Genomic DNA, 24,927 nt, shown 5'->3' with positions numbered 1-24,927 from the left:
TTCTTCTTATTGAACCTCATCAAGAAACAGAGAAAAGAATGGAATAAAGGAAGAAGCATTGACTATTAGGATTTGTATTGCCTCCCATACGTCTTAGTGTTGTTTATATCACCATCTCACTATCTTGGAACACAGCATCCAAAAATTGCAGACCAAGATAATAGTGCAAACCAAACCATTTGGTGAATCAGATTAAATCTTGGAAAGAACAAACACATGAGATTTCAGAAACAATTTTACATGAGAGAGTTAAAAACAATTGCACTTTTTTTTTTTTGGTCCTCCTAATACATTCTCCTTTCTAATCATCACTCTAATAGATGACCTCAAAATGAACAACGAAAGAGTTAAAACATCAATCCAGAATTTAGTTAGAATCTCTCAATTAGTGTCTTTCAAGTTGAGAAGCTGATTTCTTTTGTATAACAAGAAGACAACAACAAAGACCTGCAACATTGCAACTAACCCAACAAAGACTAGTCCCACAGTCTTCCCTTTGTTTAATCCACCTCTCTTTGGTTTCTCCGGAGGCCGAGGGGGAGGCGGAAACCGCCGTGAATGATTCTTTGGAGGAGGGGGTTGCGACCTCGGTGGTGGAGAAGACACAGGCTCCGTGACTGGAGGAGGCGGTGGAGAAACGGTCACATTGACAAATGGCGATGGAGGAGGAGGAGATGGTGATGGGGGTGGTGGAGGAGGAGGAGGAGGCGGAGGTGGGGGTGGCGGTGGCGGAGGAGGAGATTGTGGAATCAAAGGTGGTTCCTGTGATTCGACGAGGAGGAAGACATGAAACGTGAAAAACAGAGCGAGGATCAGAATAATGAAGCTCCGAGATCTGAAGAGACAATGCAGAAGAAAACCCATTTTTGTAAATGTGATTGATATCAAAAACGGTCTTCCTTGGTTGTCTTCGTCACCGGAATCAAAATGTGTGTCATCTGTAGGGAAAAAACATAACTTTCTCTGTTTTGTCGGAAATTACAAGTCTCCGTTTTCAGAAGAACATGGATGTCACGATGGTAAAATTGACCCAAAGAATACTACTTTGAGAGAGATGGTAAATTTCCCCGGGAAAACTCAGAGAGGGAATAACGGATTAAGGCTAATTTTGGTGAAAATTAATAAGTTAGTTAATTTTCCGGTAAGAAAACTGTTTAGATTTTTGCAAGTTAGTTATAACTCTAATAACATATTATTGTTTTGTTTAAAAAAACCAAAACTGTTCAATCATTTGTTATATTCAAACAAACTTTGTCATTTGTCACATTATACAACATCTTCATATGTATGGAAGAAGTTACTTATACTATGATATGGTCTTTATGTACATGTATTTAGGGTAAAAAGTATCAATTACAGTGCTATAGATTATGTACATACAGCAACTTTCATCTGAAAAGTCTTCTTCTTTTCCAACAAAGCAAGCATCTAGTGTGTGACCCTGAAAGAATAAAGCTCTCAAGATATAAATTTACTTTATAGTCATGCTCATATACGATTAACTTCATCTTACAGTTATGTAAAGATGTGACTTAGATTAAACCAGAATGCTAAGTTGAAGTTCAACAGAAGACACACAGCATCAAAGTTTTGTAGATCAAAAGAAAGAGAGTAACAGTAAAAAAGAATGTACTTACACAGCTTGAGAATTATCTAGTATTTGGTTTTATCCCCATGCCATGGAACAAGCATAGTTTACCACCAATTTACCGTCAAATCCAAAGTTCTGCAAATACCAAAACCAGAAACCATGTAAAGCAAATCGAAAACAGAGATTCTTGATCCACAACACATAGAGATTAGAAAAAGACTTTACATTATAAAGATCATTCACTGATTCATCAGGATTCGGCGAGAACGCACTATTCACATAGACAAACTTTTACCCAAACAAAAGAGCAATGTCAGACCGATTATAAAAGATTCACATACACATATTGAGAAGAAGCTGAGTGTACACATACCAAAGAGCAATGTCAGTCCCTGGAATCTATTACACGCAATCGCACACAACATTCACAACACAAAAAAAAGATCAATAAAAGTATGAATTGAGTCAGAAAGATTCTGCCTAAATCTTGAACTAGTAAGCCAATATTACCAAACAACAAGACTCAAAACCTCACATCAACACTCTAATTCATCAAGTGAAAACCAAATATACATGAGATGATCCCATTATGGAAGAATTGATAAAACAAAACCCTAGTTTGAGAGGAAGAGTGATATAAGATTCTACCTTGAACTTAGACTGTTTGAGTATAGGAGCACCTCCTGTAGCTCTCAGATGAACAACAACTGTAACAGAAAGATAAACCCTAGAATACATCAAACTAATTCCAATTTCCTGATTTTACGTATCTGGATTGTTATGTAACGATAGATTCATGGATTTAATCGATAAAAAATTTCGAGATTTCATGGATTAATCAAAAGATTCACCTTTCCGAACAGAGCTCGGCGACTCCGTCGCCATTGATGGTTTTACGGCCGTAGCTGGTGATGAAGAAGAAGAAGACGTTACTCTGTTTTTTTTTTCGTCTATTTCGGAAAACAAATTGAGGTTACGTTTTGGGCTTTTAAAAGTCCTTGTTTAGATTGGGCTTTTTGTTAATTATGATCCACCCTTTGAAACTAATTTTAAAATCAACTTTTAATTAGCTAATGATTTTTCAGATCCAAATGTATTTACTAATTATTTTTTATAAATCTTATTATATTAAGCTTAAAGGATACCATTATTAAAAAAAAAATCTATATTTTTTCTTTCGAAAATACAACAATACTAAAAACTAAATTCTTCCAAGATTAAACTCTAAATCCTAAAACTAAACATCAACCCATAAATCCGAAATATTAAACAAAATCAAAAATTTTAAATTATAAACCCTAAAAAATTATTTTAATAGGCCTGTTCGGATTCTTATTGCTAGCGACAACAAGTAGCGACTAAAAATTACTCTATTATAAATTTTTGGAAAGCAAGATCTAGGGAGAGTACAACGCTGGTGTTAATATTGGAGACACTGCAACTCACCAAAACAGTCGCCGAGAAAACCAGCGACACCTGTGATAGTTTTAGAATTAAATAGGTGTTAATGTAAAGTGATGCCGATTGCCGATGATGAAAGACGTGACGTTGAATTTTTTGGTCGTTTATCTCAATTCCGCGACAAAAAAAAAAAACAGAGCTAACGTTTGTTGTATTTTTGGGGAAAAACTCTGCAAAATATTAAACAATAATGTTTGTGGTATTCTCTTACTTAAAATCTATTATCGATTCTTATAATTTGAATACAGAAATTCATTTTGGATAAAATTAACGACAACTTTTGATTGGCTAAGACCCGTATGAAAACTATATTGTAATTTTTTCTAATATTTTCTTTTTTTTTTGTGGTATATTCACCCAACAGTTTCTGCAATTGATTTGGGTAGAATTACTATCGTCATCGAGCATATATACAAGACAAGCTCTACATGCCTCTTTGAGCATGATTTTCAAAATTAATTTTATACTCGCAGAAAATTTTATTTATGTAACGTTTACATGTATTACAGAAATGTTGATTACAAATCTATAAGAAAGAAATGTCGAAAATAATAACAAATCAATTATGTACTTGAAATATCATTTAATTTGTCTCCATCTCAACTTGTGGCATATGATTAAGAAAGAAAAGGGAAAAAGAGAAAGGACAAATTCAATAATTGTACCGATAGAGAAGAGAGTTTGGACTAATCGACCAACAAACAGCAACAGCAACTATTATTATTTGTCTTAATCCATCCAAAGTTGATGCATCTGATATATAACCTAAATGTTGTTGTTGGATCTTTCTAAATTCAGCAAGTCAGCATTATTGAAATCGCTAGTTATAAGGTCTAGCTAAATTACTTCTCACGAGGAACAACCTACATTCATTATTGGGACTGATTAATCTCGAGTAATGTATTCACTACTACCAAGTACCAACCATTTTACTTTACTGAAAAGAAACATATACAGTAGTATATAATATTGGGATCAATGTAATTTGTGATTAGAATCTTTCTTCTATAATGAAAACATAAAACAACAAAAAGAGTAGAAGAAATGAAAAAAACACACACACACACACACACAAAAAAAAAAAAAAAAGAAAAAAAAAAAGAGGAAGGTGAGGAGGAGAAAGAGACGTTGATACGACGCCGTGTCTTCTTTTACATAAAAAAGCTGCAAATCAGTGACTGACAATCATCTTCTCGGGCATCCAACAAAACATTCTTCTTTTTCTTTGTTTTCTCTTGGGGTTGAGCGTATTTTCACATTTCCACATTTTTATTTTTAAAATATAATTTTTTTTTGTCAACAACATAAAATATTATTATAAGTTATATTTATAATTTCCTATCAAATGTATCATTTTTTAATCTGATTTTCAAACTATTTTACCAAAACAAAAAAATATATATATTTTAAGACTTTAAGTTCATTTACTAAATACAAGGGAACCAAAAATCATTGGAGGCATTTTCAAAATTATCTTTTATTCTATGTTATTCTTCAAAAATATTTTTTATGTTGTTTATTTTCAAAAACACACATTTTTAATATACAAAATCACTAAATTCTAAATCTTAAACCCTTATACTAAATTTTACCCCTTTAAAACTATATCCTGAACATAAAATAGAAAACCAAAATCTAAAAGAAAAAGTTCTAAGAATTAATTTAACATATTTTAATTGTGTAAAAAATAGTAAAAATGAAAATGTTCAAAAAAATAGTATATTTGAAAAATGATATCTTAAGAAAAACATTTCTAAGAAATATTTATGTTGTTCAAAAATGGTATTTTTAAAAAGTGACATAAAAATGATATTTTTAAAAATGCTCCAAATTATTAATATTTTTCCTTTGTTCATGTATATATATACAAAACAAAAATAATTTTGTTCCCAAAAGATCAATTTTAATGGCATAATATGACTAATATTATTATTAAATAATATTATTTAAACTGAACAAAAAGACTAAAATATAACATATACATATTTATATATTTCTCACAAATTTGTCAAGGATACAATTTGAACAAATAGACAGACTTGTGTGGAAAAAAAGAGCTCTTGATTCTCATGCTCAACAATTATAAAATAAAATAAAATAAAAAAATAAAAGTCAATATAGGTCATATATGTGAAAGAAAATAATGGAGCAGTACTGTTACTTATTACTGTTTTCTTTTTTCAAAATTGTCCAGCTTATTATTATGAGAGCCCACCAGGTGACGTGAAGAAGGAAGATTATTTTTTGCTTTCTAGTATAGGGATCGGACAAAACAAAACAAAACAAAAGAGAAGAGGAGTTCACACGTGTGCACGCGCGACAACCACTAGACATAAACTGGCCACCCGTCACGTGCGGGCTAAAGTCATATCCACTTGTTTTGGTCTCTCCACGTGCCCTCTCTTTATTCGTTTTCCTCTCCTGTCTCTTTCATTTTTTTCCTCAAAACAGTTTTACTCAAACACCATCGCTGTATCTATCAGATATGTACGTGCTTGTTCGTAATACGGACCATATCATTTTTATATAATCGTATTAATATATGGTTTTATAATGTCTTAGTCAACAAATGGACAAGAGATTAGTCTCAAAACCTAACCAAACTTCGTCTGCTTAATTTTGGTCCGCTACAAAGTACATCTGTAACTAACGTGATTATATACTTACATGGCTACATATATTCACGGAGCTATATGTGTGGTTTCCAATGGATTAAGGCAATGTGAGTGCATGAGAATGACGAGTCGTGCATGCATGGTTGTTATGGGACATGGTATGCCCCTTCACTCTTTATTATCAGATATACGTATAGTATATATGATATGTAGTTGTCTAATTGCTTTTACTGATTGATATGTTCACCAACTTCTTGCTTATAGTGCCCACCTGAAAAATAAATTTAAATATATTTACATGTATAAGATTTCTTGCATTGATTTGTTAGATAGTCAGAAGTCAAAAGATTATTTGCATATTATTAGATTAATGGAAACATATCAGATTTGATATAATATACTATGTAATATCAGGTAAAACATCGTGTCATTAATTAGATAGTTTATTTGTTTAAAATACACGTGAAATCAATAACTTATTTAATGACACGATGTTTAAAATACACGTGAAATCAATAACTCCAATTTGCTACGATTTATATATGTTGCCGCAAAAACTTATTTTGCAAATAACTTTACAAGTAACTCACAAATTTTGGTTCTCTAGCAAATCAACTAGTATTTTCTTTCCTTAACACTTCAATTTTGTTGTTTCAACTGTATGTTAGCTCTCTAAATATTGTTGTCCAACCGGAAAACATTATGGATTATTACAACAATATCTGATTAGCATAATCACGCAGGCCTCGCTTAAACATGAACTGATGACTTAAGAATTAAAACTGAGTAGTTTTCATGGGGTTGATATGTTTATAGTGGTGGAAATTAGGATGCATAATTTAATGAAAACTATGATCATTTATAGTAATTTATTAAAAAAAAAAAAAGAAGAAGAAAAAAGTGATCTTATACTGTGTGTGTTGTTTGTTCCCTTTGTATAGGAATTTTTTTGTGGCTACGGATTACTCATTTTGCTCTTCTTAATTGTTTCATACTTTAATAAAGTGTACTTATCAAATTAAGAATGTTTGAATAGCTTTATTAAGTGTATCGTATCATGCTGCTATGATTAGGGGCTATTATATATTTAACCTTTCTTATTTATGTACATATACGATGAATTCATATTTGGATTCCGACTTAAGTGTCTTAGAGTTATTACTTTAAGATGCATAGTGTAAGGACCATTTGCTAAATTTTAACATACATATGGTAGGTAATTAGTTTTAGATGATATCATGCGTATAAAGGGCATGTAGTTTAGAAATATACGAGAATGTCATGCGTATAATCCAACTGTGATCTTGAAGTCGCACACTTGGGACAAAAACAAAGCCAACGAAAAAAAAAAAAAAAGATTGGAACGTTAGTAAAAAAGAGAGAATCAAATTATTGGATACTCTTGTCCATGACATTTGAGACCATGTCTCTTTCACTCTTGTCCCCCTATATCTTATTGATCATAATTAGTATTTAGTAACATCAAATCAAATATTCTACTTTCCTATATTTTTTGTTTTTTTTTTTAAAGTAGCGTCAAAGAAAGTAAAAACAACAGAAGCATTGGTAACTGAATTCCAACTTGGGCGAGATTAAACGAAATTAAAACGATATGGTTAAAATTTTGAAAACTTAATTACATAATTCCAATAAATAATGTATTTTGTTATGAGCTATCCGTTAAAAAAACATGCAAGTTTTTGTGTCACCAATAGGATCATCACCACGGTTAGAAATATAATGTAAACATAATTCTATATAAATATATATTTTGATTGGTTGTTTAGTAGAAATAAAAAACAAAAAATGAAAATAAAAACCATAACACATACTGTATATAAAGATTGATGAGTGGATCCCATCAGGTGACCTGAAAAAAAAAAAATTCAACTTCCCTTTGCTGTCCGAATTGATGACAAAGGTAAGAAAATCTGCCTTTTGCTTTATTCAATTTTCAACTCATCTTCGATTACCAAACATGTTCGTTCGTCTCTGGCGCCTCTTGATTTCGAAGTTGTAATTTCAATTAGTAATTTGATAAATTCCAAATAGCTGATCAATAATCTAATTAGTAGTAATACAAAACTCACAAGTTACTCGTAACACACTATCAATTGAAGTCTATAACATATGATACTCACTTACTAGAAACCAAGTAATAAAAATTATTATAATCATCTAGAAATAATACGATTCGTGTTTAACCGAGTTGTTTCGTAAACCGGAAGCTCTTCTCGATACCTATCGATTCCTATCGCCGATAAGTTATCCAATTCGAACAGATCAGAGCTCGTGCAACTCAACGCATCATCATCATCATCCTCGTCTTCATCTTCTTTTTCGTCTACATCGTCGCGGGAGACTTTGACAACGTCTTTGTTACTATTCTGGTAAGTTCTAAGAAGCTCCTTAGCTGCTTCGATCACACGACGATTCTCTTCCATCACTCGGATCTCTAGAGTATCAAAGTTTCTATGATGGCGAGTGGATTCATCATATTCACGTACGTTGTTGTTGTTGTTGTTGTACTTGGAGTTGGAGTTGGAGGAGTCTTCGTCGAAGATGACGTTGACGGGACAAAACCTAACGGATCGTTTCGATTTCTCGCTAGACGACGGCGTTTTACTCAAGCAAGATCTAGAGAAGGACGACGCGGAGGAGCACGTTGTGGTGGTGGTCGACGACGCCGCCGCAGTCGCGGAGTTGACGGTGGTGGTGTTGATTTTGTTAAGTTTTTTGGTGTTACCGGCGCCGGTGAAAATAGAGTTGAGAAAAGTGGCGAGACGACCGCCGGGAGAAATGGGTTGTTTGACTTTCTTGAGATCGGTGTAGATCCTGAACGCTTTGGATTTGGTTTTGAGAAAGCTTCCTCCATGTTCTTGTTTAGTGTTGTTATTAGGTCGTTCGACGACGGTGGTTCGGATCGGTTTGGGGTGGTGAGAAGAAGAATGAGTAGCCGGAGAGGATTTAGAACGTCGGTAGAAAGAGTCAGACTCAGAAGAAGAGAAGCCACCGCTGGAGTCGGAGGAGGTTGAGGTAGTAGTAGAGGAGAGCTTGAAGAAGACAGGTTCTTGTTCTAAGTTTTTTTTAAGATTCCTGGATTTGATGAAACCGTCGGCGGCGGCGGTTGTTGTGCGGCGGTTGGAAGAAGAAGAAACGCGAGCAGTTTCGTCGCGGGTCTGATGCTTAGTTTTTCTCATGGAGGAGGAGTTAGGAGAAGAATCGTCGATGGAGCGGTAGATTTGGTCGAGGAGAGAAGAGGAGAAAGAAGGATGACGGTGGTGGTGGTCTAATGGTTCCCAAAGATCCATGAGAGCAAGAAGAAGTGAATGATTTTTTATAGAGGAAGAAGGGGGGAATGATAGTGTTGGGAATCTGGTGAAGAGAGAATGATTAAGAGATAAGAAGAGAGCACGCTCTGTTTTCTTTGTCTCTGTTTTGCTTTGAGAGAGAGAGAGAGAGTATCAGAAGAGTGTGTAATGTGAAATGAGGTGATGAAGATGAAGATGAAAAAGAAAAGGGGTATCTATCATTCAATTACTATTCACTGCCACGTGTTATTTTCATTTTTGCATATTAAATTGTTTTTTTCTTAGGTGGAATTGGGTGCCAGGTTGGAAAATAGTTGTTGGCAACTGATTTTCATTTTAAACATTTTTTGTCAGAAATATATTTAGTTCTTCAACTTATTGCTTGTGGTAATATGTTTCAAATTACTCTTTTATTATTATTACTAGATTAAGACCCGTGATAGAGCAAGGGTTGAAATTCACTTTATTTATATTGTAATTTTTATATAAAATATAATTTATGTGATTGTTTTTAAAAGTTTTTTTGGATAAAACATTATGTAGTAAAATCATATGCTTAAAAAAGACACATATTTTGTAAATTTTATATTGTTAATGATTCTAGATAAGTACCCGTGCTATAACACTGATTAAATTTTATTTTATACAAAATTTTTGTATATTTTATATTTTAAAATAAAATTTTAATATGTTGTATTATTTTATACGTGGGAAGTTATTTCAACAATGTATATTCTATATATGACTTGAATGTCATTATATGACATAATTTTGTAAACTTAGTTTTTAAAAAGTGAGTTATTAAATTATGAGTAATTTAATATATATTGTTATACTTTTTGTTTTAATATACTTGTTTTCTTAAAATTATTTCATATTATAGTGACATATTATTGACATTGCTATAACAAATCAATTTAGATTGTTTATAGTTTCTAACTTTTATATCAAGTTTTAATATTTTAAAAATATTTCAAAATAAATTATTTAAAATTTATTCTATTATATAATATTATATAATTCAACAAAAATATGAAATTGAATTTAAATATTCAAATTTTGACCCGTTATTCAGTAAATTTTTTAATTCAATAGATATTATTTTCAAAGAATAATATTACTAAAGCTTGAATGTTTTATAGATTGAACAATTTATATTTGTTTTTAAAAATTCAACTTATGGTATATCCGGAAATAAAACTATTTTTAATTATAATAAATAATATGATAATTTATTTGTTTCACAAAATAGACTCACATATAAAAATGAGAGGTGAAATATAATGATAATTAAAAAATGAATATGTTAAGTTAGATATCAAAAGATTTTATATGATGAATAATTTAATAAAGAAAATTAATATTGTAAGTTAGATGATATCAAATGATTTTTTAGAATATTCTCTTTAAGATTTTCGGAAACAACCTGTTCTAATAATAAAATCTTCCAAAAATAAAGTAAAGTTGCACCAACTATTTAACTTGTAACCAATTAATCTATAACCTATTTGTAACCAACTTATTAAAATTTTATAGTATACAAAACAATGTTGTGTACTTCCTTTTTATTATAAAAGTGATTATTAACGTTACTCACCCATCACAGTCATCACTAGTTAGTTATAACACAAAAGAATTATATAAATCGTTCATAACAGAACAGAAAATCCAGTATTTGATCCTGGGTCCATTACAGCTTTTCCTTTCTTAAATTTATATTCGTACGTTTCGATTAATTAATCATTAAATACTGGAACAGTATAATTAGTTACACAATAATATTCACGAGTATTGTAATTCGATCTTTTGTAGTAAAAAATTAAAGACATGATCGTTGTCATTTACAATTTTTTTTGGGTGCAAACTGTACTTTAATTGAATTAAACCAGAAATGATACATAGTTTAGAAATGACCGTTTATCCATCGTATCAGCTTTCTTGTTGAAATCACGATGATTATGAACAAAACAAAAGGAAACAGATCTAAAGTTCGAAGAGATAGAGAGGATATATATATCAATAAGTTTGGATAGCTGAAGAAATATAATCAGTTCTTGGACACATATTTAATTTCTGCTATATAGTCTGCTACATAGTTTTCTAATATTTTAAAATAATTGATGTACTTTTTTGTTTTTTTTTTGGTAATTTATAATTGATGTACATTTAGATAAAAGGTAGAAACTTCCAGTATATATTGCATGCATCATGCTGTTAAAATGTACAAATCGTTTTGCTGTCTGTCTTAAATGTAACAATCAAAACGGAAGCAATTTGTCAAACTTTGAAGAAAAAAGCTAGGGCAAAGAGACAAAAAAGTAATAAAGAAAATATTTAGAAACCCTAGGACTATAACTATATATAGGATTTGCTTTACAATTTTAGACAGGTGGGCAAGAAAAAAAAAAACATAATAACAAATGTAAATGCTGTGATGTGAAACAAAAAATGGTTAAAAGAAAGACTTTAGAGAATGAATAGTCAAGTAATGCGGCTAATTAGAGAGGCTCAATCAATCACATAATTTGACCTAACACCAACACCCAAACACTTCTCATGAACAGAAATTATGTTGCAAGCCACTACCTTGGTCCTTGCTACACCGTTTCATTGCAATTACTTTTAGGAAAGTTTGTTTTATTAAACTAATGTTTTCAAGTAATATACATATTTTTTTACAAAGAGTACTGAATTCGACTTTGATCATAAACACAAATTTTATTAATAATCAGGATCATAAACCGAAATCTAAACTAATCTATAAACTTTGTAAAGAGCTTGATGTTTTTATTATCTGTAAATCATCTAAGTCACTAAACATGATCGAAATCTTAATAAAAATGCTTGAATCTATTTTTCTTTTTGAACTCTATGTATGCCAATCTTTCACCTACTCTACTTAACTACTATGTAGTATGTACGTTACATACATTATTCATAATCTTCAACAAACTCGTCACTGTTCTTGTTGGATATCCAATGTTTTCTTTTGGTAAGAAACACATCATTTTTTTTTAGATTGAATCATTGAACTAGAGCATTTTATCTCGATTAATTGTAAAAAGCAATGGCGATATTTTGGTATGTAAACCGAGATTATGACATACGTATTATTTTATCTATCAAATTAATAGTTACATATACATGAAAGCATTAGAAGGAGTTTAGATTTTATAATGTATATATAGTCGAATAATATAGAGTATAGCTTAACACAGTATGGAATAAATTCGATCATTTGAGCATTTAAAATTTTATCACTTAAAAAATTTAAAGTTGGTTTTATAGAAAATTCAACATAGTGTATTATGAGCTATCCACACTTTAATCGTCTTCATCACTGTTAAAATCTCCATCTTGTCTTTTATTTCCCCAAAAGTAATTATTAATTTTCACCACATGGCCATACTTTAAAATCATTCTATGTTCCCCGATTTCTTTCACCTTTATCGTTCCTTTTGATCATATGTTAATTTAATTAATTGCTACATATATATTCTGTTAAGCATCTTAATCGACAATTATGAATTTACCACATTAACTCGTACTTGATATATGGAGAAGCTTAACGATTCTCCATTCAAAGTAATTATGGCTTATTTTCGGGACAAATATAAGGAAGTCTATATACTGTATACTGTATGTAGTATTCAATATACTGTATAGGTTAAACGATTAACTAAGATAAATGTGTACTATAGAAGTAATTAATTCAATCAGTCTTTCGCATGTGATTATACCTATAGGTATTAAATTTTAGATACAGTTAGCTAACAGAAATAACTTTTTTATTAAATGTATGTGTTTTACTTTTATTTTCCACTTTTAGCCGCAATCTCTTTTGTAAATCTGTATGTCCAACCCCAGTCTCTAAAATATTATAAAAAATAATACCAGAATAACAATATTACTAATGATACACCTTGCATGCGTTACGCGTATTCGTTCTGTTTGTTTATAATATACATTTAATATTTAACAAATTTAATCGTCAATTTGTACGAATTTTTTTTTCTGGTTGAGGTAACTTTTTAGATTATAATAAAACGAAAATAGAAACGGAAACAATAGTTGAATGAGAGCATGTTCAAAAAGTTAAATGGTGCTCATTGGCTAAATGATTACTCTCGTGGGCTAAGTCTTGAGATTAGTTTTCTATTATGGCCTTGAATGGAGAAAACAAGTAATGCAGAACAGATCAAGTGGTTCAAGCAGATCAATCAGAATAAAAGTAGATCAAAAATTTAGCAGTTCAAATGTAGATCACAGGTGAACAGCATCAAAAAAGCTGTAGACCAGATCTGCACATATTTCTCATGCATTTACCATAAAAAGACAAAAAAATATGAACTGCACACAGTTCATCTGCATTAATTTTTAAAAATAAATTTTTTTTTGAATGGTAACTTAGTGATAGAAGGACTACATTAAAGGGTGATCTGCTATTTTTCTGTCCTCCCATTCAAAGCCTATGTCCATTGGGGCTAGCTGACAAAAAAAAAAGAAAACACTAGAAATTGAGATAAATGATAACCATTTGGGATGATTTGGATTTTGATAAGAGTATAGGTTAGATTTTTTTTTTTCTTTTTTTTGGACAAAGAGTATAGGTTAGATTATTCCAAATGTTTGATTGATAAATTCCTTCATATACAATACTACTATACAAGTTTTTTTTAATTTAGAATAAACTGCTAATTTTTATTGAAATTAAATCTTAAACTGACTTAAAAAAAAAAGGAATTACAACCCAAATAAAAGGGGAATACAAAGAACAAGACAAGAAATATCTAAAAATACTCCAAAAGAAGAGAAACTAGGGATAAATGCAAGATACAGTTTTTAAAAGGAAGCTACACTATTATAAAAGTTCAAATGGAATAATTTGTTACAAATTCAGATGTGTACGTCCGAGATGGTTGGCCATTAAATCCAACATTTAACGTGTCAAGTGAGGGAAATTGCTAACTTTTTTGATTTGATAATTATTTTGTTATAAACAAATTAACTATTTCTGGCTAATTTGAACATTCTGTCAAATAAATATTTAAAAAAATGAAAATGATCGTCCCTTCGAATCGACGAAACTTCCCACTCATAACACCTACTTTTAAACCGGACCCATCCTCGTACACTTTTGCTGTTCTTTACTTAGCTTTTATATATATTTTTTGGTAGAATACTTAGCTTTTATATAAACAAACAGACATTTATATATTGAATTCTAGCAGGACAAGTCATATCTTTAAGATATATGCGTAACGTACATTACAACATGCTTAAAACACAAGAACTTCATTTTCATATTCACTTATTTCAGATAATATATAAGTATCTTCCATTCGCTGAAAGTAATATATTTAGCACAAATAATAATTAATACATTGTTTATGTTTATATTAAAGAACTAAAAATTTCATCGAGTTTCATCTATAATTCTAAGCTATGCTGATCTATAATACTTTCTCCATTTTTATTGGAAACACACAAAAATTCTGAGTTGCAGAGTTTGCACGCATGTGCGGACTGCTGTTATAAGAAAATGACAGTTTCTCATTATATTTATCAGTTTGTGCATGCAGTAAAAGAGATTCCATTTTGGTAACTTGAGAGACAAAATTATAACAATTCATAAGAAAACTTCAACAAGTTAAGGGTTGAGGGGTTCTGTAATTACCAAACCAATCATGACACTTTCTACTTAAAATTAAGAGAAAATTTAATAGATACGACTGTGTATAAGACTTAATTTTCCATTTTAAGCTTTGCTCCTTAAGGAGGATATAGGCTAGGGGTCAGTAATTTCCCATCATTATCTGCTAATTTAAAAAACAGACTTCATTATTTAAAGATAATGTCACCTAATCTGATCATAAACCCCCTAACTGATGAACTCTACTACCCTAGTCTATATACTCGATAGGCCTCTCAACCATTCTTGATGAGTAAAAAATAAGTTTATAAACACAACAAATTTTAGGATTCTCAAAATACTTTATTTGTCAATCCTTGTTTCCATAGTAATAAGTCTTATAATTGTTAGCTTTGACTCCTATGATTCCTAATACATCATTACAGAGAAGAAAACAAGTGAAGCGAAAAGAGTATTAGTTACTTCAAATCACTTAAGGCAAGGAACTAGAAGCCCATAGATATCAATCATTTACCAAAAGGGTAAAAAAAAAAAGGGAGGAAACAAATAGGCACTTGATTAAGATCCTAGACCATTTTCTTAAACTAACTCCTAATTTTCCATAAATGTCAACAACATCATCAATTAGATTCTTCTTGGCATGTTGTCATAATCATTAACGTTAATCAACTCATGAAGTTATACAAAAAGAAACCAAAGCAATCAATGAGTCAATCAACTCATAAACTAATTAACAACGTTTGTTTAAAAGTGGCGTTCATATTCTTAGTGCAGAAGAAAGTTGGGTCAAGCTCAAGAACCAATGTTCTTTTATGAAAATCCGGGAGAGTATATGAAAGAAATGTTTTGGGGATCCCAAGAAAAGCACACAAAAGAGTGACACAGAACTCAAAGAAGAACAATGACAACACAATCTTTTCTACGAAACATCACTCAAAATAACAGTAACTCTCACCCCCCCTAATCCCCAAAACCCTCTCATGGCTAAAATAGGAGAAAAAAGAACAAAGTATTCCAAAAGAAGCACAACACTAAAACGACCAAGCACATGCATTATAAAATTCTCTTCCTGCTTTTCCTATTTGATTTTGACTTAATAGAGACAGGACCGCATTCCTTGGCCCAGGGAATTAAACTATGTTGTGTCCTGGCCTTCGAAGATTCGATACTGAAGCAGTGTCTGTAGAAGAAGAGAGGATATAGAAAGAGAGAGCGATTCATAGAGAACTGAGACATTTATGCATTGAATAAAGGAATAGGTAGAGTTTGTTATCATTCACTCAACAAGTAAGCATGTTAGATTTTGTTCAAAAGTTTGCTGGTAGCGAGGCATCGACTTGAACTGAGGAGATGGAGCAACCTCGAGGCCAGCGTTACCACCAAGTCCAAACCCCATATGGTGTGCATTCGCCATTGGATGTGGCGAGTGAAAGACACTTTAGAACTGCATATGAGACGATTGAATTAATATTCGAATGATAAATCACTTTTGCTGTAATGAAAATGATTATTCATTTTTTTTCCCCCAATTTGATGATTTGAATTACTTATATTATATTTATATCTTATCTCGCATATTTCACTTTTTTCATGTTAACAATAGAGACTTACTGAGAGACAAATTTTGTTCTATAGAATTAGGTCTCTAAAAATAAATAATATCTAACACGAAGCAAGGTCATTGAGAAAAAAACTAGAAAGTCTTTGTTTAAGTTACAATTATAGAAAAGAAAAAAAAAAAATCGTTTTGTTAATGTTCTTTGTCTTGTAGCTGCTCCACTTAGTAAATCTTTGTCTTGTAGCTGCTCCACTTAGTAAATCTATCAAGTCACAGGTATTGCTGTTGTATCCTAGCTCTGTTCTGTTCCCACCATAACCTCGCATGTGTTTCCCCAAACTTGTCTCGGCTACAAAATAAAACCAACATTGTCCTCAATGTTGAGAAAGAGAGTGGTATGTAATATAGCACGTACAATAATAGGTTTTTGTTTTATAGTACCTGAATCGAACACGTCTAAGCTCGCGATTACCATCTGGTAAAGCTCTGATAGTAATGTAGATACCAGGCTCATCTTGTTCTACCCATTCACTTTCCATGTCGCTTGCGTTACTCACTGAGACCTCCTCTGATCGATCTACTGAGCTACTTCTAGCAGAACCATCAATTGATGATGTTTCAGTCTTGGTTCCACTGATGCTAGAGAGCTTTGGTGTTGAAGCAATACCAGAAGAGCCTGGAATATTGCTGCGAGGTCGCTCTCTGTCCAGGGGTGGAGTTACAGGACTGTCCTTTGCGGACTGGATCTGCGAGCCCTGGCACAACAAGGTTGTTCCAAATAATCTATTTAGGACCTAAGTACATGATTTTGTTTATTGAAGCTTAAAGTTGCAACATTGTATAACCCAAAGAGAGATAAAACACATAAAGCTTTGGTTGTGATAGTCATTTAAAAAAATTGAGCGTTCAATAGTGAAATAGCATTACCTCATCTTCGGATACAGGAGGAGTTGGAAGCGGCACACTCTGCTGATTGAACTGCTGCACATTGTATAACTCCATAACCTTCTCGAAATTTTCTGCCCACCATCTTTGAGCTTGCCATTTATTGAACATCTCACGACTGCAAGAAGTAGCAAATTTAAAACATCACCATCTAGCCTCGAATCAGTCAAACTCTTGTTAGTTAGCAACAAAACACAAAAACTCAGCATCTGCTGAATACAAAGAACCCCCAAAAGCTAGAGATACCAATCTTGGGGCCAAACTATCCATTCTAACGACCATGACAGAAGCTAGTCTCGGTAATATGGAGCCTAGTGTTTCTTAATTTTCAGCAGTAGCGTGAAACTCATCGACAGACAAAGGCTTCTTAAGCTCAAAATCATCTGGACTTCAATTGACACGGCAAAAATACAACAGTGCAAGAAGTAAGACCTATCACGCTGGACAATTGTAATAATCATGGATGTGACAAGAAAACTAATCAGATCAAGAATTAAGACCTATCACGCTGTAATAATATTAGCAAAAGCAGATCAATTGGTAAACACACAACATTACATTCAGGTCAATATTGGCTAGAAACAATTACCTGAACCGAATCCTCTTAAGATCATTCCCTCCCTGAGGTAATGACACAAATGTGATGAGAACACCAGGCTCCACTTGCGCAACCCATTCCTTGGCCTCGTCCTCTTCCATGAACACTATGGATTCTGTTCGGCCACTCATGGACGTAGGTGTACCTTCTTCACTAGAAAGCCCTTTTAACCTCGACTCCAAGTCCTTCCCCCAAATCTTTGGAGTTGAGCTCGCAGTCCCAGCTCTCTGGTAAGCATAATGGAATCTTCCAGAATCCGAAGCAGCATCAGAATCAGCATAGTTTCGGTTCTGATTCCGGTTTGATGTCCCAGAACACGGTTTGCAGTTTTTGTAAGCCCCTGAAGCCTTTACTGCCATGTCTTTTAGCTGAAATGAAACAGTAGTCAACATATGTACAAGAGTCACATGCTATGCTATGACAAAAACTAACAGATAAGAGAGTAATTGACAATTTCAGAGGAATAAATGTTTTACAGATTAAGACTAGGAGTCAAGTCTCTACCAAACCACGAGTCTATGTCTTTATGTTTTGTTTTTGTCATTTTCTCTTTGAACCAAACAACAATCCATGAAAGTGAAAGATACAAGAGTAATCTACCTGTGACGTCAGTGATTTAATCGCCTGCTTAGTCCTAGGGGTCCCAATAACTCCATCTTCTTCATCTTCTTGTTGAGTAGATCCGCCATTGTTGTTGTTAAGCTGCTTCGTGCACGCTATACACGTCAGCATCTCTCTTTCACACTACACTGACTAACCCTTAAAAATATTCCTGAGATCATCAAGCCAGAAAACAAAAATCACATTTTTTGAGCAAAACCCAGATCAAATCTATGAATTAAGAAAAGACTCCAAAACCCAAAATCACGATTCTTGCTCAGTGCAGATACAAAAGAGGAAACAAAAAAAGAAAAAGACTTACACTTGGAACTTGGAAAAAGGCTACGAGATCACAGTAACGCAGCGATGAAGAGTTCAAACTGAAACCGGTTAAAATATGACCGTTACGCCAGAGACAAATTAGGGCACGCAGATCTGTAGATCAAACCCATAAATTCGCATTAAACTCTTTTTATCTCTCTCTCTCTCTCTCTATTCCTTCTTCGTTTGGTTCAAAGCGACAGAGAGAATGAGAGCAGTGTCAAAGTATCGATCTTTCTCTCTCTCACACACACACACTGTAGAAACACAAAGCTGAAGAAGCAGAATCTGCGGATTTGGGGAAAAAGTGAAAGAGAAAAAGCTTTGAGATTTGGGCTTTTTGAGTTCGTTGGACACTGCAAAACACGAAGAGTGTGGTCTACTGTGTTTCTTCTTATTGATCCTCTGTGCCACATGCCCCACTCTTTATGATTCTTTAATCTATTAAATTTAATTTTTGATTGTTTTAATATATATAACCAAAAAAAGAAGAAAAAACAACGGAAAATTATTAAATGCACTGTTGATTTATATTTATTACCGTTACATATATAACATCATTCAAAATATTGGGACTATTTATGTTCTTTTTACCTTCTTTTGCTTATGATTTTAAATGTTAGATTGATTTACTTGCTTGCATTGTTAAGTGCACTGTTGAACTATATTTAGCCTACTTTAAATCGATCAAATTTATTTATATACATGATATAATGCGAATAGATACGAGCATCTTTAAACCCGTTTTAGCGTTAAGATTATGAGTAGTAACTAAAAAAATTATTATTAGAGGAGAAACTAATTCCTAAATGAGCATTTTGTGAAGTTTATGAATCAGAAAAAACATTTAATTAACACATAATTCTTCTCTTAAGGCCAATCACATTACTTTATAAAAGAATTTATTTTCTATAAATTTGATAAAAGGCGTGAAATGATTTGCTCTAAAGTCTAAACGATGAAACTATAATGATCATAGAGCGTGCAACTAAGCCTTAACGTTTTAATTTCAAAAAGCGATGATTATAATACTAAATTCTTGTAGAATTGTTTGTTCCCCACCTACAACTCACAATACTTGTTACCCATCTTTTTATTCTCCTTGAAAGTTTGATTTAATAATGAGTTTTATTAAAACTCCAAGTACAACTTCCACATCATCAGGCGCAAGACTTATCATGCCTTCTCAAAAGTCAATATAAAGGTCACTTTCTGTTTAGTTTGAAAATTATTTTTGTTTGAATGTGCCAATGGCCATGTACTTAAGGTTTTTTTTTTATATATTTAAATTTTAAACACTTACAAGAAAATATTAACTAAAAATGCTGTTAAACAAAAATACTGATTAAAATTTTTCAATTAACAAAAACAAATAATTGGATATCTCTAGAATATATTCAGAAAAATTCGAGATAGTTTTTCTAAAGATATAATTATCTTTTTTAAATTTTTCTTTTTTTTTAAAGATATTAGTTGGTTAAGACTTAAGAAGTTAATGGATCATAAGAAAAGGCCCAATAACTGAATCATACGCACGCTGTTCCGTAGCGTAGGAGATCATATACCGTCGACAAAACCGATCTGTTTCTGTTCTTCTTCTTCTTCTTCTTCCCTGAATTTGCTCATTGCTTAAAAAAAGGATCAAATCAAAATCTCTTGCTTCTCTGGAGATTTGATTTGTTGTTGACTCCTTTACCGCGATTCTCTCCGCAACTCGCCGGTAAAACCCTAACTCTGTCCGGAAAAGAAAAAAACCCTAAATTCGCCGCGAGGGAAATTATCGCCGTCGTCTCCTCTTAGCATTGTTTTATTTTAAAGGCTGGTTTGTTGATTCCAGCTTTATTCAGAGGTACATATTCTCAAGTCTCTCTATTATATTTTTTCAGATTCTGATATTATTTTCGCCTTCAGCTTTTTGCTTTAATTCTGCGGAACTTGTGATTGAGTTGGTTGATTTAGGGTTTCTATCTGTTGTGCAACTGTATTGGAGCTGAGAGTAATGATTTTGTTTCTTGATGTATCAAGTAATTTTTTTTTGCGTGTGTTCGTAGCAGTGAATCATGTTCAATGTAACCTTTTTAAATCTGTGTTTTCTCATTACAGAATAGTTAATGGGATTCAAATGCTTGGTTAGGGGATAAAACACCAATTTTCAAGTTTTATGCTTTTTATCCCTACAATTACTAGGGGCAGTTGTTTTTTTTTTGGTTTGTTGTTGTTCCCATGGCTCAATCGGAGTTACTTTATGGTTTCTGCTGTGTACTTCATTTCTATTTCATAGCATATTTTTATCTACCGCGGAAATTGCTGATCATTCACATTGCTTCTTTGTATAGTTTTTAGTTGACTAACCCCCTAGTAATTTGGTTTTATTTAATTAGATTGATGTATAGACTTGACTATATCGCACTTAGAAATCTTAAAACGAGTTTCAATACCGGCAAGAATGCAAATTGGAGGACATTATGTATCTCACCCTCATAGTTCTATGAGATCGGACAAATAAAAAAAACATAACTTAAATTGATTTTGTACAGTTATCTTTGTCATCTTATCCATATACCCTGTCTCTTTTTTCACTCAACAGGATAAGGCAACTATGAAGCCTGGTCTTCACTCGAGCTCTTCATCCAATGGATTTCCACACAGAATGGTTGATAATGAGCCAGGGGTTAATAAGGCACATCCGTCTGTGAACAATACAGGTGTTGTATAGATGTATACATGTATATTCCTATTCTGATCTAGCACCAACATCATGTTCTGCATTCTCTTATTTGTTTATACGTATGTATAGAGAACGGCTGGGAAGCTGGAAGTGTGGATACCCCTTCTCACGAGCTCTTATTGTATTTCACAACTTGTAAGATTGGACATCAGGTAGAAGTTCACCTTAAAAATGGAACCGTTTACAGTGGCATATTTCATGCTGCGAATGTCGAGAAGGATTTTGGTAAGGCTCTGAATGGGGAACCTAGTTTTGTTCCTTTTGAGATGTGATATAATATAAGCAGAGGTCACTTTTTTTTGGCCTCTTACAAACTGCTTTGAAACTTTCAGGAATTATTTTGAAAATGGCATGCTTGATTAGGGATTCACTAGGAACAATATCCCGTTCTTCGCTTGTCAGCAAGCCACCTTCAAAGCTACTCATTATCCCTGCTGAAGAACTTGTGCAAGTTATAGCTAAGGTGTGTACACTTTTCTTGCAGATGGGATTGGGTTTTTTTATGTTCATGTCAAGGCACTAGAATGTTAGAAAGACTACTTCGTGTATTGACATTGTTATTCTTTTTTCATTGGTCTTTGTGTTAGGACCTTCCTGTATCCAGCGATAACGTCTCAAATTCTGTTCCGTGCGAGGAACCTTTAGAGCTGTTAACAGACTCTCTGATATCACAGTTTTATAATGTTGATGTGGAAAGAGAGCTGAAACCTTGGGTACCCGATGAAGATGTTCCAGACTGTTCGGATCTGGAGAATGTGTTTGATGATCCTTGGAAGAGGTAGTGACTTTATTCTTTAAAGGAGGATATTTTCCTTTTTTTCTTTTAGAATTTCTAATTTCTGATTTAGAATCTGTTTAGTAGTGTTAGTTTGAGACCTCCATTCTCAGTGGGTTAACCTGTGCTCATTTCTCATTCTTTCATCATATACACTCTCTGGGTTGAACGACACCTCTTATAACATATCTTATATGTGATGATATCATAGGGGCTGGAATCAGTTTGAGGTCAATAAGACTTTATTTGGAGTAACAAGCACTTTTGATGAGGAACTGTATACCACAAAACTTGAGAGAGGTCCTGGAACGAGGGAGCTAGAAGAGCAAGCCTTGAGGATTGCGAGAGAGATTGTGGGTGAGAATACCCGAGATCTTCATGTAGCAGAGGTGAAATGACAAATGTCTTATGTGCCACTTGAATTTTTACGTTACATTGTTGTACCATATCTACCTTCTAATGGTTCATGCATGCAATCATCTTACACAGGAAAGAGGGCTCCAGCTTAGTGGAAAGTTTGATATTGATGAGGAAACCAAATACTCATCGGTCTGCACGCTAAATAGATTTGATGATACATGTTACGAAGAGGAAGAAGAGGAAGAAGACATATTGTTGGATTGCTGCAACAATTTGACTTTTGGTGACTCATCTGCCTCTGATGGCAAGAAACCTGTTTCAACTGGCAAGGTCTGTGAAGGATCATGGGTATGGTTGAGTTCTTCACTGGTAGTAGTTTCTAGGAGAATCATCTATTGCCATTTTTTGTCTTTCAGGGTGACAGCCGGCAATTACGGAATAGCAAATTCATAGACCAGAGCTGGTCGAACTCAAATAAGCATACTCTCCCGCTTATGTCCGAACAACCATCCAAAGATTTTCCTGTTGGAGGAAATATCAGGTCTTTTTCCTTGGGATAGACATACATCCTATTTTTCAAAAGATCTTTCATTAAACTATAAGTTTCTGATAGCTCATTCTAACAGGAATGAGAGCCAGCTTGGTGAGCGAAGAACCAGCAAATTTCTTGGAGCTTCCCATTTTAAAAAGGTAAATTAAAACTCTTTTGAGCATCTACTCTTGATTGCATTTGGCATTTGCATAATATTCCAATACGTATAACACTGTTCTGTTTGCTTCAATCTGTATGAACACAGCCATCCGAGGAATCAGTGTCTGGTCTTGAAGGTTTGTGCAACTTCAGCTTATCGTATCTATGTACTTCCTTTTCATCTGAAATGTTGATACCCATTGAATTTCCAACTAAGTATTTTCATGCTACCTCAAGATATCAATGAAGATGCACCACCGCCTGTGAGGCCAAGTTTCACTGATGGAGGACTCTTTCTACTCTCGGAGAAATCGAAATCTGAGAGCTCCTCTGGGTGGCCTGGAAGCTCCATCTCTAGAAATTCAGAGAATTCTGCAGCTTCCCCAGCATCAAATCGTCCAATACTATCACCAAGCTCTTCAATTGGTTCTTTATCTTCAGAAAAGTCTACACTCAACCCAAATGCTAAGGTTTTTTTTTCTTTTTCTCCTGGTTCTTAGGTTTATCATGTAACTTGTCCTTAATAGTCTAAGCTCTTACTAACGAAGGTCTGATCAGGAATTTAAACTGAATCCCAATGCAAAGAGTTTCAAACCATCTCCATCAGCTACTACACGTCCTCAATCTCCAGTCTCAGACGGGTCATTGTATTACCCTCCTCTTCCACCGATGCCAGGATTACATCTTCGATACGGAGTAACTTTTCTTTCTTCTTTATCTGCTCTTAATGATCAAACGCCGAAATAATGATTATTTCTGATTCAAAAAAATTGAAAAATTGACAGATGGGAGCAGCATTCCCTGGACAACAACTTCCAATGATGTATAATAATACAACACAGCTTGGTCCAAATCAAACATATTATTCTCCAAATGGTCCACAGGTTTGTTTATTGCTATAAGAACCATGACTCAAAAAAATTTCCACTTTCTTCTCTCTATTGTAAAACTGAATCTTGGAATCTCAATGTCAAACAGTACCCACAACCAATGATGGTTACTCCGCAGAGACCACTCTTGTTCATGCCGCCAACGCCGTACCAACCTGTAAACTATCATCCTTCATAGTTTTTGCTTTGTCTAGTTACCAAAAATTAAATAAAAACGCTCGAAAGAGTTGAGAGTTTACTGACATGTTTGCTTTTTATTGCAGGAAATGCCATATAAAGGAAGAGACTCTTATTAGCTTTTGTTGAAAACCACCATTCATGGTGGTGGCACAAGGTCTCTCGAATAATCCTTCTGATGGAATGAGTTCCATTAATTTTATTTACTTTATTTTGATTTCAAGCACCGAATCTTTTCATTTTTATTAAATTATTTTGATTTTTAAAAAATTGATGAATGGGTATGTATGATGGTCCCTTTGTGAGGATAATTTAACAAAACACATTGTGATGTGATGGTGATTTAATTGTGTTTAGGTTATTAGACTAGATTTTTACAACAGATTCGTGCTGATCTCATTTCTTTATTCACTTGTGTCTCTGTTCAAACTTTAACGTTAATTTTTAGATGTATGACATATTCTGTGTTTGAGGTTTTTTTTTTCTTCTATGATAAAACAGGTTAGGTAGGCAAAAAAATACCTTTTTCTTTTGAATTTATATACTCTGCTTAAAAAAAGAGAAATGAACGATTGTAGTTTAATCTTACACGTATACGTGTTACGACACGGTAGGGACAAAATGGTGTGTCTATGATTGGAGTTTCAAAGCGT

At 33.0% G+C, this 24,927-nt stretch overlaps 5 protein-coding genes across 6 annotated transcripts; 1 reads left to right on the top strand and 4 right to left on the bottom strand.

Annotated features, from left to right (window-relative positions):
* Window positions 1-199: 199 nt before the first annotated feature.
* LOC147924907 (uncharacterized) lies at window positions 200-973 on the bottom strand. The gene has a single exon (XM_087496389.1). It carries the CDS (start codon window positions 862-864, stop codon window positions 382-384), a length of 483 nt encoding a protein of 160 aa, XP_087352515.1. The 5' UTR covers window positions 865-973; the 3' UTR covers window positions 200-381.
* A 247-nt stretch (window positions 974-1,220) lies between these two features.
* LOC104758770 (ubiquitin-like protein ATG12B) lies at window positions 1,221-2,549 on the bottom strand. Of its 2 annotated transcripts, XR_015587432.1 has the most exons (6): window positions 2,443-2,524; window positions 2,240-2,298; window positions 1,965-1,990; window positions 1,817-1,879; window positions 1,638-1,726; window positions 1,393-1,441 (listed from the first exon to the last, which is right to left on the bottom strand). XR_015587432.1 is itself a non-coding variant. In XM_010481712.2 (4 exons), exons 1-3 carry the CDS (start codon window positions 2,474-2,476, stop codon window positions 1,667-1,669), a joined length of 153 nt encoding a protein of 50 aa, XP_010480014.1. In that variant the 5' UTR covers window positions 2,477-2,549; the 3' UTR covers window positions 1,221-1,441; window positions 1,638-1,666. The 2 variants fall into 2 exon arrangements, 1 of the variants encoding a protein (XP_010480014.1); XM_010481712.2 differs by lacking the exons at window positions 1,817-1,879; window positions 1,965-1,990 and having other exon boundaries at window positions 1,221-1,441; window positions 2,443-2,549.
* Window positions 2,550-7,673: 5,124 nt separating this feature from the next.
* LOC104758769 (protein BIG GRAIN 1-like B) lies at window positions 7,674-9,163 on the bottom strand. The gene has a single exon (XM_010481711.3). It carries the CDS (start codon window positions 8,976-8,978, stop codon window positions 7,842-7,844), a length of 1,137 nt encoding a protein of 378 aa, XP_010480013.1. The 5' UTR covers window positions 8,979-9,163; the 3' UTR covers window positions 7,674-7,841.
* A 7,079-nt stretch (window positions 9,164-16,242) lies between these two features.
* Window positions 16,243-19,099, bottom strand: LOC104758768 (protein Brevis radix-like 3). The gene is made up of 6 exons (XM_010481710.3): window positions 18,655-19,099; window positions 18,333-18,504; window positions 17,724-18,100; window positions 17,117-17,252; window positions 16,631-16,944; window positions 16,243-16,538 (listed from the first exon to the last, which is right to left on the bottom strand). Exons 2-6 carry the CDS (start codon window positions 18,462-18,464, stop codon window positions 16,460-16,462), a joined length of 1,038 nt encoding a protein of 345 aa, XP_010480012.1. The 5' UTR covers window positions 18,465-18,504; window positions 18,655-19,099; the 3' UTR covers window positions 16,243-16,459.
* Window positions 19,100-20,147: 1,048 nt separating this feature from the next.
* On the top strand, window positions 20,148-24,656 carry LOC104758767 (polyadenylate-binding protein-interacting protein 3). Its single transcript, XM_010481708.3, has 15 exons — window positions 20,148-20,502; window positions 21,241-21,358; window positions 21,451-21,606; window positions 21,714-21,844; window positions 21,969-22,159; window positions 22,368-22,545; window positions 22,646-22,846; window positions 22,933-23,057; window positions 23,143-23,206; window positions 23,314-23,344; window positions 23,445-23,677; window positions 23,766-23,903; window positions 23,993-24,091; window positions 24,186-24,254; window positions 24,361-24,656. Exons 2-15 carry the CDS (start codon window positions 21,253-21,255, stop codon window positions 24,391-24,393), a joined length of 1,755 nt encoding a protein of 584 aa, XP_010480010.1. The 5' UTR covers window positions 20,148-20,502; window positions 21,241-21,252; the 3' UTR covers window positions 24,394-24,656.
* The last annotated feature ends 271 nt before the right edge of the window (window positions 24,657-24,927 follow it).

The sequence above is a fragment of the Camelina sativa genome, chromosome 17 (assembly GCF_030686135.1).
Source record: "Camelina sativa cultivar CO46 ecotype springtype chromosome 17, ASM3068613v1".
In the NCBI taxonomy this organism is placed as follows: Eukaryota; Viridiplantae; Streptophyta; class Magnoliopsida; order Brassicales; family Brassicaceae; genus Camelina; species Camelina sativa.
This window is presented reverse-complemented; position numbering and strand designations above follow the sequence as displayed.